This window comes from Alligator sinensis, unplaced genomic scaffold (assembly GCF_000455745.1).
Source record: "Alligator sinensis unplaced genomic scaffold, ASM45574v1 scaffold1000_1, whole genome shotgun sequence".
Classification (NCBI taxonomy): domain Eukaryota; kingdom Metazoa; phylum Chordata; order Crocodylia; family Alligatoridae; genus Alligator; species Alligator sinensis.
The window spans coordinates 574,728-588,579 of NW_005842478.1; the positions used below are offsets into that span (position 1 = coordinate 574,728).

At 47.4% G+C, this 13,852-nt stretch overlaps 1 protein-coding gene across 8 annotated transcripts in view; it reads right to left on the reverse strand.

Annotated features, from left to right (window-relative positions):
* The window catches only part of CPNE2 (copine 2), a 211,081-nt gene that overhangs the window by 144,056 nt on the left and 53,173 nt on the right, over positions 1-13,852 (reverse strand). For all 8 annotated transcript variants that reach the window (XM_006031028.3, XM_025212695.1, XM_025212694.1 and 5 more), the window contains one exon: positions 6,984-7,180. In XM_006031028.3, the coding sequence (XP_006031090.1) occupies positions 6,984-7,151 (168 nt within the window). In that variant the 5' untranslated portion in view covers positions 7,152-7,180. The remainder of the gene's footprint in view (positions 1-6,983; positions 7,181-13,852) is intronic.

A 13,852-nucleotide genomic window follows, 5' to 3' on the forward strand; every position in this document is an offset into this window, starting at 1 on the left:
GTGCCACACAGTGGATGCCAACAAAGTTGGCATCACAGGCTGCCTTGACCATATGGGTCCCATTGTCGGTGACCTTGAAGCCACAGGTGAGCTTACTCTGCCCAATGAGCCACCCCTGCAGCAAGTGATTCATTGCACCCATGATCTTGCATGATATGTTGCCATGTGGGACTTATTCATCACCTCAGCTTGAAAGACAGCCTGCTGATGGCCTGACTGGTCACACCAGTGCCCTGTGAAGGACAGGTAGGTGTGATCTCCACCCCAGCTGCTCCAGATGTCCGAGGTGAAGTGTGAGGCCACCTGTGGATCTGCCTTGAGCAGCTCCTCCCTCAAGTACACCCCGCATGCCTCATACCGGGAGGGCACCACCGTCCTGCTGGTGGTGGTGCATGCAGGCACTTGATGTGATGGAGCCACGAGCACCATGAGCCGCCTGAACCCTGGTCACTCAACTGAGGAGAAGGGCTGGCCATCAACAGCAAGCATTTCCCCAATGCTCTGGGAGATTTCGCTCGCCCTTTCAATGCACCCACTTTCTGTCCATCTTTCCTCCACTGTTCTAGGGTGGCCTGCCTCTGCTTTGGGGGGGACGAGGGTTTTGGAGCGAGAGGGAGACATCGTTTTGGGTATGCTCCCACTGGTGCCAGGCTGAGGAGGAGTAAGGGCAAGGTGGTAGTGCCTGCAGAGATGCATCAGCATTGCCGAGGTGCTCACGTGTTTTGTTCCTTTGCCCCAGCTAGTTTTGGCTCAGCAGTGCAGGCAGATAGCATATGTGGGATCATCTGCCACCTCAAAATGATCCCAGACCACACTACCCGCTTGCTTCTAGGGTACGGGTGCATGTGCGGATCTGCACTTTCCCCCTCCTCAGCAGACAGAGACACAGCGACAGGAGGAGTGGACTCAGCTGAGCTGCTTGCCTCCACAACCTTTACCTCAAACTCCTATAAAGTGCCTTCCGGGAAAGGAGACCTGGCTCTAGGGGAAACTTGAGGGGTGTGGAACACAAACGCAGCCGATTCCCCCTCCTTCCCCAGAATTTCCCTTGCTAGGGCACTCAGATCCAGCTGCAGCTCTAGGTCCTCCTCTGGCACTGGAAGGCTCAGCATGGGAAGTGAAATGGGGGTATCAGAGATGGTGCTGGTGCTTGTTGTCATGGTGGTGGTGGTGGGGGGGGAGGTTATGGCTGGTGCTCTTGGAGAAGATGCAGACTCAGGCACAGGCAGTGGCACTGGCACTGCTCCCCTCTCTCTCTTGCTGCTTCTGGAAGCCTCATCCTTGCTAGTTGTAGGAAACAGGCTGTATCTCAGTTTGCGGGGGGAGTGGGGAAACTTACACCTCTCCCTCTACCCCCTCTTTCACTCCTCTCTGAAGGCTTGCCAGCTGCCTTTCCACCATGCTTCATGGTGTGTTTCATAGTGTCTTACATTTATATATTTTTATAATAACATCTCCCTTCCTATTTAAATTCTGTAATGCAATATGCCACAAGGTATACATGTATAGAAATAAAATATAAATGCAAATCCCTTCCTATATAAATTCTATAGTGTAATATCCAATATAATTATAAAATTGATAAGAATAAATCAATGAATAATAATAATAAAATAAAAGGGTCTGGAAGAAAGCAAAAGGTATTGTGGAATCCCACTTGCAAGGCTAGCAAGTAGGAAATCATTCAAATCAATGGTAGTAGTAGCCTTCGTTGTCTAACGCTCCGGATCTGCTGGAAGATAGCTCAGTAACCGTCAGGCCCCAAGGGAGAAAGCAAGGCAGTTCAAACAATGCTGCCTTTTATGCTGTTTTTCCTTCCCTCCCCCAGAGCACTGGGATTGGAAGGGACCTCAGGGAAGGATCACAGTCACTGGCCAGCTACACAGTCAATATGACAGCAGTCCTTCCCCCCCACACACACACTTTCTGTTTCTCTGCAGGTAAGCCCAGCTTGAGCTTCGAAACTCAAAACATTTCGAAACATTCAAAACGTTTCGACTGCCCTCCTTTTGTTTTGAAGCTGTTGTGAAGCCCTTCATTTCGTTTCAATTTTGCTGTTTCAAGCTTGAAATGAATCGAAACGGCATCGAAATGAAACAGCCAGCAAAATTTTGCACAGCCCTAATGCTGAGTGCACATAAACCAAGTTGAAAATTGCTGAAACTGGTTTGAGATAAACCTGGTTGAATATAGTATCAGACTTAACTGATTTGGGTCAAACCAGTTTATGCAATGTCTGTTCCAGACCCCTTGCTGGTTTGAGATAAAAACCAGACACCCCCAGTATCCCAGCATGCTCTCTGGGCTGGGCAGGGCTCTCTGCTCCATGGCAGAGCTAGCCCCTCCCATCTGCTCCCTGGCTGGAATTCCAGCAGAGACTTACAGGCACAGCAGGATCTTCCTGGCTTCTCCAGTGGTGTACCATGGGTCTTAGGCACCCAGGGGACAATGCTTACATTTGCGCCCCCCCATCCACAGCCGATCACTGACTGGGGTGGCCCCCGGTGGCTGATTGTTGAGCAGGGGGAGGGGGTGCGGGTGTCCCCCAACAGCTGATCACTGTGCAGGGGTTAGGAGTGGTCTCCCAGCAGCGACAAAACCAGAAGTGCCGCCAGGAGACTGAGTACCCCTAGAGGGCCCAGCCGGCACCTCCCCACCACCTGCCCTACCTGCCCCCTTGCTTCTCAAGCAGGACATACCCCCTCCCTCCCAACCCCCACAGCATGAACCCCAGCTCCCTGGACCTTAGGCATGTGGTATGCTAGTTAATGCAGACATGTGCGAGTCTCCAGTTTCAATGGGACAGGCAGACAGAACAGTGACCCCTTAAGGCTTTTTGGAGCTAATTAACAGGTCAGCTGGTAAGGTGTTTAAGAAGAGTTTGAAGTAATGGAGAAAGGCTATTGTTTTGCTGATTGGGTGATAAACACTGTTATCAACCCCCTGCTGGCTTGCTCGCCTGTCAGTTTGCTGCAGAAAGTATAAAGAAGCAGGGAGGGAAATTGAAAAGCTCCATATCATCAACAGATGCATGCATTTCACTCTCCGCTCCCTTTGCCTCAGAGTGCTAGCAGGAGGCTGGGGGCTGGCAACACTCCTGCCCCTTGAGCAGCCAGCAAGGAAAAGCCTGGGATGGTGCAGGCAGACTTTCCTAATCAAAGCATCCTGCCAGGGCCTAGCCACGCCCCCCATCTCAGCATTGTACAAGAGAAGGGAGGGCTGCTCTAGTGCCCCCCCCAGCTTCTTGCCTGAGCCACTGCAGGCATGTGCCTGAATTTCTGGAATGAAAAGGGAATGTCTATCCATCTCCAAATCAGTTCAAGCTTTGCAGGTTAGACTAAACTGCAAAGATTGAATCAAATTCAGGCTCAGGTTTTTTGAATGTTTGTCCCTAGCCCAGGTGTGTGACAAAGGAGTAAAGTGAAAGCAGTGCTCCTCTTGAACTAATGAAGAGAAAACATGCAGCTAACACTGAATTTTCACCTCAGAGCAATGGTAGTGCGTTTCCTTTTGAGGAATCATAGCTGCTCATGGACTGATTGGTTGCCAGAAAACAGCCCAAGAGCTGCTAATATCTGGGCACAACTACAGGCCAGGCCAACTTGTTTTTCTTCAGAATAGGTTAACATCCAAAGGAACAATCTTGTGGTTCTTCCCACCTGCATTTCATATTAGTGGCTCCCTTTCTGATTGCTCTGAAATCAAGCAAGTTGCATGGCCTTTTGGGACCAGAATAAGCCTGAAAACATCCACAGCTTGTCTGCACAACCTTGACTTCCTGACCATATTATACTGTTGGACCTTCCCCACCTAAAAAGCAGCCTCTTTGGCAGACGAATTTATGTTATAGATCTCCACAGCATCCAGAAGAGAGGAGATGAACTTTCACTTTCAGATTACACTCAACTTCTCTTGACCCTTCAAGTTCTGGCCCCAGAAACAGCCAGTTTTCAATTAGCATCTTCCTGAGGCTGTTGATTTTGATAAGATGGTGACATGACAGCCTCTGGGGCGTATGGACCTTATGTATTTAGGTACAGTTTCTGCTCAGTGCCTCTTCCAATTAAATGTGGCAGATGAAGCATTTGCTTCTCATCAAAAAGCGATCTGGCAAGCAAGGGCAACACCCAGGAACAGTTCAAAGGCTTAATCAGTCTTAGCAGCTGGCCTGTATTCCACACAGCACAGAACTGAACTTAAATCTCTTGAACTTATCCTGTTCACAGCAATTCTCTCCTTTCTATTGCTCAATAACCCTACCTTTGTCCCAAGCCAAGGCTCTAACATTCATTAAGTGTCCCTTGCAAAGCTTATTGATCTCAGCATACTTTGACTGAGGCCCTAGGTGTTCAAACACAATAACCATCCCCATAATTCCCCCTGACCAATACAATACAATTGTCCCTATTACACCAGGCCAAACCTGCGTCGTAAATTAACAGACTGAAGAACGTCATACTTAGCTGTGCTCACCCCTCAACCCCACCCCCATAAGAAAACCCTTAGAATTGGATTCCTTTGTGATACAGGATCTTAGTTGGATTTGAAACATCCCACTAAACAAGCATTTCAGTGCATCTGGACCTGACCTGAGTCATAACAGCATTCCACCAAACCTCTACATCAGTGCTTCCCAAACATTTCTTTAGCATGATCCCATTTATGGCCCCATTTCCTCAGCAGGACCCCTCAACTCCCAACCTATAGCCCCCCACTCCCATGACCCTATCCACTGATCTTGCAACCCCATATGGGGTTGTGACCCACAGTTTGGGAACCTCTATTCTACATACTGCACACTTCACGTCAGATGCAATTTGGGCAATGTAAACATTAAGGAGTGATTTTAAGCCCACACTTGACAGAGGTCGATATTTTGAACACTATAATAACAACTCTTAAGTTTTGTCATAAAACTGTACAATTCAGAACAGCAAGCAAAACAGTTAAGTCAGAGATGAATGGCAGCAAAACCAGATGCAACACAGTTAGAACTTCTATATCTACACATGTAGGTTAGAGAAGATCATTTATCAAAGGACCATTCATCTTCATTAGTGGAAAGTGTGCGGGCCGGCTCCCGATCCCATCCTCACCATGTGCGAGCCAGGCCCGTCTTTGTGTATGCGGACTGTGGCCAGCAGCCTGGACACGCGGGGCCAAAGAATACCGCAGGGCGGTAAGGCACGCGCGAGCTAGAATCAGTTACAGAGGCGTAATGGTTGATTGAAAAGATTATTTACTTACACCCAAGGTGGTCGCGGTGTAGGCTGGACAGCTTTCCAGGTGCAGCTCCGCTTGAATCCTCGTTGGAGGACTCTGACAAACTCGGTTCTTTGACCCCGGAGTGGTTTAGGCTCCGCGGGTTCGGCAATTCTTTCCTCACGGAGTGGCTGAATCTCCGTGGGTTCTGTTCGGTTCCCAGGTCCCCCGGAGCTGTTAAGACTCCGTGGGTTCGAAAACTGGGTATATAGGATAGGGATACGTCTAGGTTTGCGCTCGGGGACGGGGAGAGGCTAGAAGTGGACCTCCGTTGCCTGCTTAAGAAAGGTGCGTTGGGTCCGCAAGGGTCCACATCGCTTGGAGATCTTCACACAGCGCGAAGTCTCCTCCTCCTGGCGAGTTCTGTATCTCTCCAGGTTTCCTCTCTCTCCGACTTGGGCGGAAACTACCCAAGCCTTTTGTACGGCTAGCAAGCCAATAGCTAGCCGCCACGTATGCCTACATTTAGAACTGGCCAATAATGTGGCACAAATCTAAATACAAATGGCGGGAACTCCTTTGCACCGTGCATCACCATGATGCAAAAGAAATGCACCATGCAAAGAAGGCTACAAACGGTGGGAAATACTCTTTTGCACACGGGTTCTCCTATTGCAGCAGAAAACTCTACCGTGCAAAAAAGCTGCAATTTGGCGGGAACATAATTTAGTGGTGCCGAAGCACACAAAAACAAAAAACCACAACTTTGGGTTGTGACAGAAAGTAGTGCCGTAGGGGCCAAGAAACTCAGGAGCATGACTTACTCTACAAGATAAATAACTGCTTTGTCCAACTATGAGGGGAAAAGTCAGTAGAGCTCATTTGCTGTATGGGGAAAAGCTGAGCTGTAGATGTGACAGATCTCTGTGTGTTTAACACGGAGAGACCTTTCCCAGGCACAACATATCCTGTCACTATACCTAATATACAGGCTTTCAGGCAAACTTGGGAACATTCAGTTTCCATTACAATCTGGAGATAAACCCACTTCACCAATCAGTTCTCTTGAAGATAAAATATTGATCAAACCCAAAAAGGCATCCACATATGCTACAGTATCAGAGAGGGATAGGCAATCTGAAAACTGTTGGCAGAATGGAGTCTCTTTATATCTGTGAGCTTCTGTATTTCAACTGTGAAACACACTTCCTGTCTCCTACCCTGAATGTTTGTCAATACAGGCCCTGATCCTGCAGGTACTTAAGCACAGGAATAATAGGAACTTATACATGTGCTGGATGCCTGCTCAGACACATGCTAATTAGAATGCTCCAGCAGCCTCCGCATCACGTGTATTTAGCGCCCCCGTGCTTCAAAATGGCAGTTATTTTGAAGTGCGGGACAATGAATACATGAGATGCCGTGGGCCCTTTAATTAAAACAGCTCTCAGAGCTGTTCTAATTAAAGCATTCTCCCCCCCTTCCCCCAGCAACACATGTAAAGATGTCCAATGTTACTTGTGCAAGTAACCCCATTAGCTGCAACAGCACTAATCATGTGAGTAGGATTATACACCTCCTCAAGCATTTGCAGGATAGGGGCAAGGTCTGTCTCTTACTACATTATGATCACTAGCTAGTAAAATGGGGCTATAGTCCCAAATGGGTCTCATTGGCATTACTATAGCATGAATAATAAATAAGTAACACCAAGATGCAAAACACTAGCCAGACACAAACCAATTTCATGAATTGGAAAGTATTAAGTCTTTGGTACTCACCTCTACCCATTTTCCATTGATTTCCATGAATAAGACACAGAACGGGTCAGATTTGGAAGTCACATCTCGGTCCAGAAGGTTTTGGCCACACACAGATAATTCAACTTTGCAAACACAGTACTGGGTCCCAACAGGCCCCGCTGGAGTGGGGCTTACTGTGTACGCCATGGACTCTGATAACAACAACTCCAGACAATCTGCAGGATAAGAGGGAATGGAGGAAAGCATTAGTCATGGCAGAAAGGCAAACAATGCAATGATGGTGGGATAAACTGCACTGAGGCTACAACAGCAAAGCTCCCAAAATGAAGCACCTGATGACATCCAGGGTTCAATCCCCTTGCACTAGCTCTGCCCTGAAACAAAACTGGCTTCTTAGATCTGTTCTGTACCAAGCCTTCTATTTTAACTGAGAGTCTTCTACTCCTGTTCGTAGTGTTCATGGGCCAGCTCTGGGGAACAGGAAGGAGATGCATAATATTAGAATGCACGCTAGTCTAGCAGATTAGATTCCAGCTCTTGGCCCTTACAGTATATACAATGAGAAGATTCAAACTGAAAACAAGAAAAATCTAGCAGTGACAGCGATATGCTGTTCAACCACTACCTACAACAAACAGTGGATTCTCCATCATTTGGAATCTTTTTCATACTTTTGGAGGGTGTGGCAGGGCACTGTTGGTGCCTGTCACTTTAAGGGCTGAGCCAAACAGCCAGCAGGTGCTTGACTACAGCGGCTATTTTAGATCTCTGGCCACCTATATAAACAGAACAGCCTGCTGCTGGCAGGTCAGGCAGAAACATTGCCTGGCTGCATGCAACATCCTGGAGGTATGGGCAGGAGCTCAAGGGGATGGTTTGGAGGCTCCTGGTCCTGGGCATGACCTAAAACTGCACCCTGCTGGGAGTGGGTGGCCTGGTGGGGCTCCCAGTAGTGGGGGAGCCTCCAGGAAGTACCAGGCCAGTTACCATCCCGGTTAAAGGTGGGTCGGGGCACCTTAATAACCCCAGCTCCCACACCTGGGTGGGTTACCCCATAGTAGGGCCAAGAAGGTGAACCCAGGTTAGGGAGTGGGCTGGAGGCTCAGAAGCCTGACTTAAAACACTCTTGACTGGTCTATGTTGGGGCCAGGACCAGAAGGGTCAAAAGGGCCAGGGGCCCAGCGTGAGGGACACCCAGAGCTGAGGGGGTTCTGACTGGCCCTGGAGGTAAGGCTAGGGCCTGTGTGGCCAAAGGTCCTGGGAAGCCCATGCCTGAGAGAGGGAAGAGTTCAGGGAGCTAGGCAGCCCAGAATGAGGGTGGAGTAGGCCGTCTGATTGGAGGGATCCAGTTGGGGTCCAAATTGAAGGATTCTGGGGCCCAGTGTGGGGCCGGTGATGTTAATAACTGTGGATGCCATCTGCAAGGCTTGGGCTGCAGTGCAGGGGAGGAATGGAGCTGCAGATAGGGCTCCCTGGCATCGGGGCAAAAATGGGAAGCCTCCCACCTAATTAACAACATAATTATGTATCATCAAGGCATGGCAGGAGAGGAGGTGGACAGCTGGCCCAGAAACAGATGGGCGGGCCAAAGGCAGACAGGCCTTGAGAGACCCCTTGTTACAAAGGGCTATGTAAAGGAATAGGCTCTAGTCTAGCAACAGTTTCTTTGGCTCAGTGCTTATACAGAGCACTGAGGAATTCCACTGTAGGAATTACCGGATGAAATGGTCTTGTGTCTTATAGGAGACTGGACTACCACAGCTGGCCCAGGAACAGATGGGCGGGCCAAAGGCAGACAGGCCTTGAGAGACCCCTTGTTACAAAGGGCTATGTAAAGGAATAGGCTCTAGTCTAGCAACAGTTTCTTTGGCTCAGTGCTTATACAGAGCACTGAGGAATTCCACTGTAGGAATTACCGGATGAAATGGTCTTGTGTCTTATAGGAGACTGGACTACCTAAATCACATTGTCCTTTGGGGCCTTAAATCTATAGATAATAAAAATATTGTGATATAAGAGTGGAAATTAAATAGCCTGCTCCAAAGCTATATAAACTCTAGAGCAGGGGTAGACAACCCCCTGCACGCATACCAGAGTGTGGCATGCAAAGGCATTTTACTTGGCTTGCATGCCTTGGGGCAGAGGGTGGGGAAGTGGCCAGGGTTGCACTGCCACAAGAATCAGGTCCCTCACAGGTTCTCCACTACCTGTCCGTGACACGCCAATGTCTTACAAGTGGAGGCTGTGGGTGTTTTTGGCACTGTGCAAAAACGTTGCTGACCCCTGTCCTTGGTTGCTCTCACAATTCCTCCATTTGTCTATCAAGGGGCTAAGTACCTGTCTTCCCCACTGATAGCAATTCATAGTGAAAAGTCCCTAGGTCTGGCTCAATATTGTCCCTTTATCTTCATGGTTGGCGATGAGATTGAATGCCATAGGAATTTTCTTTTAAGAGTGTCACAACCAAATTAAGTACTGCCCATGCCACAAGCAAGAAATATATTAATCAAAAACAGTTTTAGTCTGCACTAGGTTAACTAAGAGTTAACTAACAAGAAGATAGTAACAGTTTTTTTACTGCGCATGTCAAAAAGAAATTTATAACTGCAACACCAACATGAAATAGAACTTAGCCTTCTGTGCTGTACATAAATCATTATAATTGGTCAAAGAAAACAAAGAGTAACCCTATGATAACACCCTAGCGAAGACGGCTAGATAATTGGCGATTCTAATTAAATTTATGACGTGGCAAAAAACAATTGGCTATCATACAAACAAAACCCTGCTGCATTTCTGCCAAAGTCGAAGACAACTCTGTCCGCACCTTGGAGTAAATCTGACAATTTGATCAGTTGTCAGCGTCTTCCCACCGCGACCTCCCTGGCGTACCCTTGACCCGCATGCCCGATAAGCCTGAACCCGCTGACCGCCGGCCCGTATATATGTCTGCAGATCGACCGAACGAACTCTAAGCTGTGACTAAGTATATCTGACCTCCGTCTTTCACCACCTTGATGGCGTGAGTAAATAATCTTGCTTTGCAACCGATAAGCGTCCGCCTAAGTAATTCCACTCCATGCGTCACAAGTACCCACCTGACGGACCCTTAACTGCCTGGGTGGGAGTCAGGGAGAGCTGCTGGCCGGCTGCCCTGGGTCCCGACAAAGAGATGCTTAGTTGGGCTGTATTCTGTGATCCTAAGCACCTACCTTCTCCACAAAAGCTGCTGGGATTTTACTTCATGTTCTATATTTGGTTCTTCACAAACCTCCTGAAATTCCTTCTTAGGTCTCAACATATCATTCTCCCCGACTGGCCCCTAGAAGTTGGCTCAATATTTTATTTGCAAAAATACTTTATTGAGAAGGAAGAAGAACAAGTGTCAAGGCCTCACGTATCCATATAAATCCATAGTCCTGATAATGATGTTGTATAACTGAAGCTCTCAGTCATTCTTTGGTGCTAAAAATTCTCTACTAAGTGAAACAACAGGTATTTATCTTCTCTCTCTGCCTTAAATTTCCTCCTCCATCCAGTTGTTGTTAGTCATAAGTGCTCCAAGGTATCTGTACTGCTTAATTTATTGCTATGTATGGTCAATGACTGCTACATAGCATCTGTCATTGACCAACACCAGAAAGGAGAGAGTGTGCCAATAATAAAGCAAAGAAAAAAGGAACAGGGCAATTCCAAGAAGATCCTAATGAACAGAGATAAGGCTGTTGGACTGGGATTATCCAAGTTGTGCTCCAATTCTATGCGGCAGCAAAATGGGTAGTAACCACTTAAAGCGTGTATGTTGAACACTTAATAGCTGAGTCAGAACAGGGTGGTTCAACCACACTCTACAAATGCCCCACATATATCTCACCTCACCACTTAAATCCATTAGACCCATATGCAGAGCATCAGGTCAGGTTCTAATATTTAACACAATAAGTAAATTAGTCATTACCTATATACGCCAACTAAGGAATTTGCTACTAAGACTGCAGACCTCCCACCACCACAGACAAGGAGCTGACACCACAGGCAGAGCAGGCTGAAAAGCTATTAAAGTCGCATGTCACCTCACATGTCTGACAAAGGAATGCTGTTAGGTCAGATTTAGGCCTGAACTGAAGCTGTACAGAAACAAAACTTAAGGCCAACAAAAGACTTCCTGGTGTTTTTAACAATACAACTGAATGCATTTCTCACATAAAACATTTCCCCAAAGCTTTCAGAGTTTTGATATTGCAGAACAGTGCTAATGAACTAAAGCTGGGGACATTATTAGCAGTGTTGAAGCCTCCAGATAGGGGAGAGCGTTCTGCATTAGCTATAACCTTGCAGCGACACCAGCATAACCTACTGCTAGCTTGGACACAGTTATACTGCTGAAAAGGTGCTTTACATCAATAGAATTGTTCTTATATAGGATGAGGGCCTTATTTATGCTGGTACGAGGCACCTACACATCAGTAAACCTGTATTCCCACTCTAACTCTGTCAATGTAATTATTTGGTTAGTGTGACTGGCCCCTGCTCATCTTACCTTGGCACCATAGCCCAGGTGGCCACAATTAAGATAGCTGGCACCACATGGCTAGAGAGCACACCGTTGGTTGGCATGGAGCACAGGGGCCATGTTCATAAAACAGACCCGAAGGCCAAGGCAGAGTGGGGGATACATCCAGACGCAGGAAATGGAGCCAGACACTCTCTTTACTACCAGAAGAGGCCCATTGCTCCCCCTGATGGTCAGTATGCCTGGGGAAGCAGCACGTGTGTGTCCTGTGGCAGAGATGGCCGGGGAAAACCAGGAAGCACTCCTGATGCCCGGCTGGAGGCCCGCTATGTTCCCCGGGGCCAGAAGACCCAGGCAAACCCAGAAGGGCTCCTTCACCCAGAGGACCAGAATGGATGTTGGCTTGCCTGACCCAAGCGACAAGCAGCTGAGCACAGATGCAAGCCCACTCGCCACCACAGACCAAGGAACACACAGGAACCCGCAGGTCAGGTGGGGCTGGGAGAAGGCAGCCCAATGGGCCCTGTGGGCACCAGATGAGGGAGAACCCTGGCAGGGAGTGCCACAGACACTGCACACCCCACTAGTGAGTCTGCAAGCCCAGAGCATGCCAACAGGGGACTGGTGGAGTGGCAGACCCCATACCAGCATGGTGTGGAGTGCTACAGAGCAGTGACACTACTGGCCCAGCAGCCAGATGGGAAGAAGCTATAACAAGAAGCCAGCTCACCAGGAAGACAATGGAGCCCAAAGTCAGGGAGACTGAATGGAGCACAGGGCACCCAATTCCCTATGCTCAGAGTTGAGCTGCTTGGTGTGGGGGCAATGTTGCCCTGCCCACCTCCAAGTCCAAGCTATTTAAGTTAAGTTTTTCTGTTGTGTTGGGATTTTTTGGAAGCTGTAGAACAGCAGCGAGAACACTGCAGCATCCCTTCTCATTGGGCCCTAGCATAGGAGAAGAAGCCCCATTAACACACTAGGGAACTGCCTCGATGCATCGTAAGACCCAAAAGGAAAGGGGTAGGGTGTAGGGGAGGAGTAGCCCCACAGAAGACGTGCCAAGAGAGCCACCCCTGGGCCACTAAAGGAACCACTGAGCACTACCTCCAGAGGTATACCAGTGAACAACATGTCATGGCGTGTGAGTAGGCTCAGGTGCATTGTGGCCCAAGGTGGCAGGGCATGCCCATTGGTCCACACAATGAGTGTGAACCTGTCACAGTTGAATAAATAAAACTCCTACATAATAGTTACACCAGGACAAACACTGCATGCAGAACTAGCCTAAGTGATTTCGAAGCCTAATCCCATTTTGGAAAAAAACAGCTCACACAACTGGAGCATTTGGATGCCCTGCACATTAAAGGCGATGGATGTTCAGAAAGGTGAACACTAATGCTTCAAAAAACCAGCCTCTGTTATGATACTGCACCCAAACATGTCTTACAATTTTAAAAATCATGGCTAAAGTCTCATTGATAGATAATGGGGGTTAGGAACCCAAGGTAGCTTTTCAAGTTGCTCACTCAACCAGCATTTCTGACGTGCTGAAAGACTGGAAAAAATATTTTTGCAAGAAAATATTTCAAAAATAGATTGGGAAGGGAATGACTGAAAATGACAGGAATATTTTAATTAATTTCTTTGGTCAGTTTGATCAAGCTGAAAGAAGTGCTGTAAGTGATTTTAAATGTTCTTTTCATTTTAATATTGTAAAGAATGGTGGTAAATGCAAAGAAGGAATCTCCATTATTTACAAAAAAAAACCCTAATTAAAAAAATAAAAGAGAAATACAAAGGAAATCCTCTGGAAGCTGCTTTTGCCACCTCCTTGTATTCAATGGCAAAGTCTGTTTGGGTTTTTTTATTTAGGAAAACATAGTAGCTTTACAAGTTACAAACAAGCCTACTCATCTTTTCATACCAACAAAAAAAAGAACAGCCTTGGGCCTGGTTTACTCAGTGTCTGTAATGCTATTATTAGCTACTTCTCTCTGTACTGCTATTGTATCAGTTGGTAGTGTGATGTTTACTTATGTGGTCTAACTGCATCCACACAAGTGGTTATAGCTGTATTATAGTGATAGTGGTATGTTATGCTGGTAGAGCCAATTTCCTTTCCCATACAGGAATATGCACTTTTATATCAATGCAAGTGCAACCATATTAAGTGAGCTGCATTGCTATACTAGTCTACGAGGAGCAGTACAACTTCTGAACATGGGGAAGATGCATAAAATTGCTCTGTGTAGCTACAAAACTGGTAAAGCACCAGCATTTCTAAGAAGGTTGATTGAGCCTTCATGCCCATTTGGTCTTTAGCATCTCTTTTGGGACTGGCAACAAAAGCTTTGATTTATGCCCAAAGTAATGC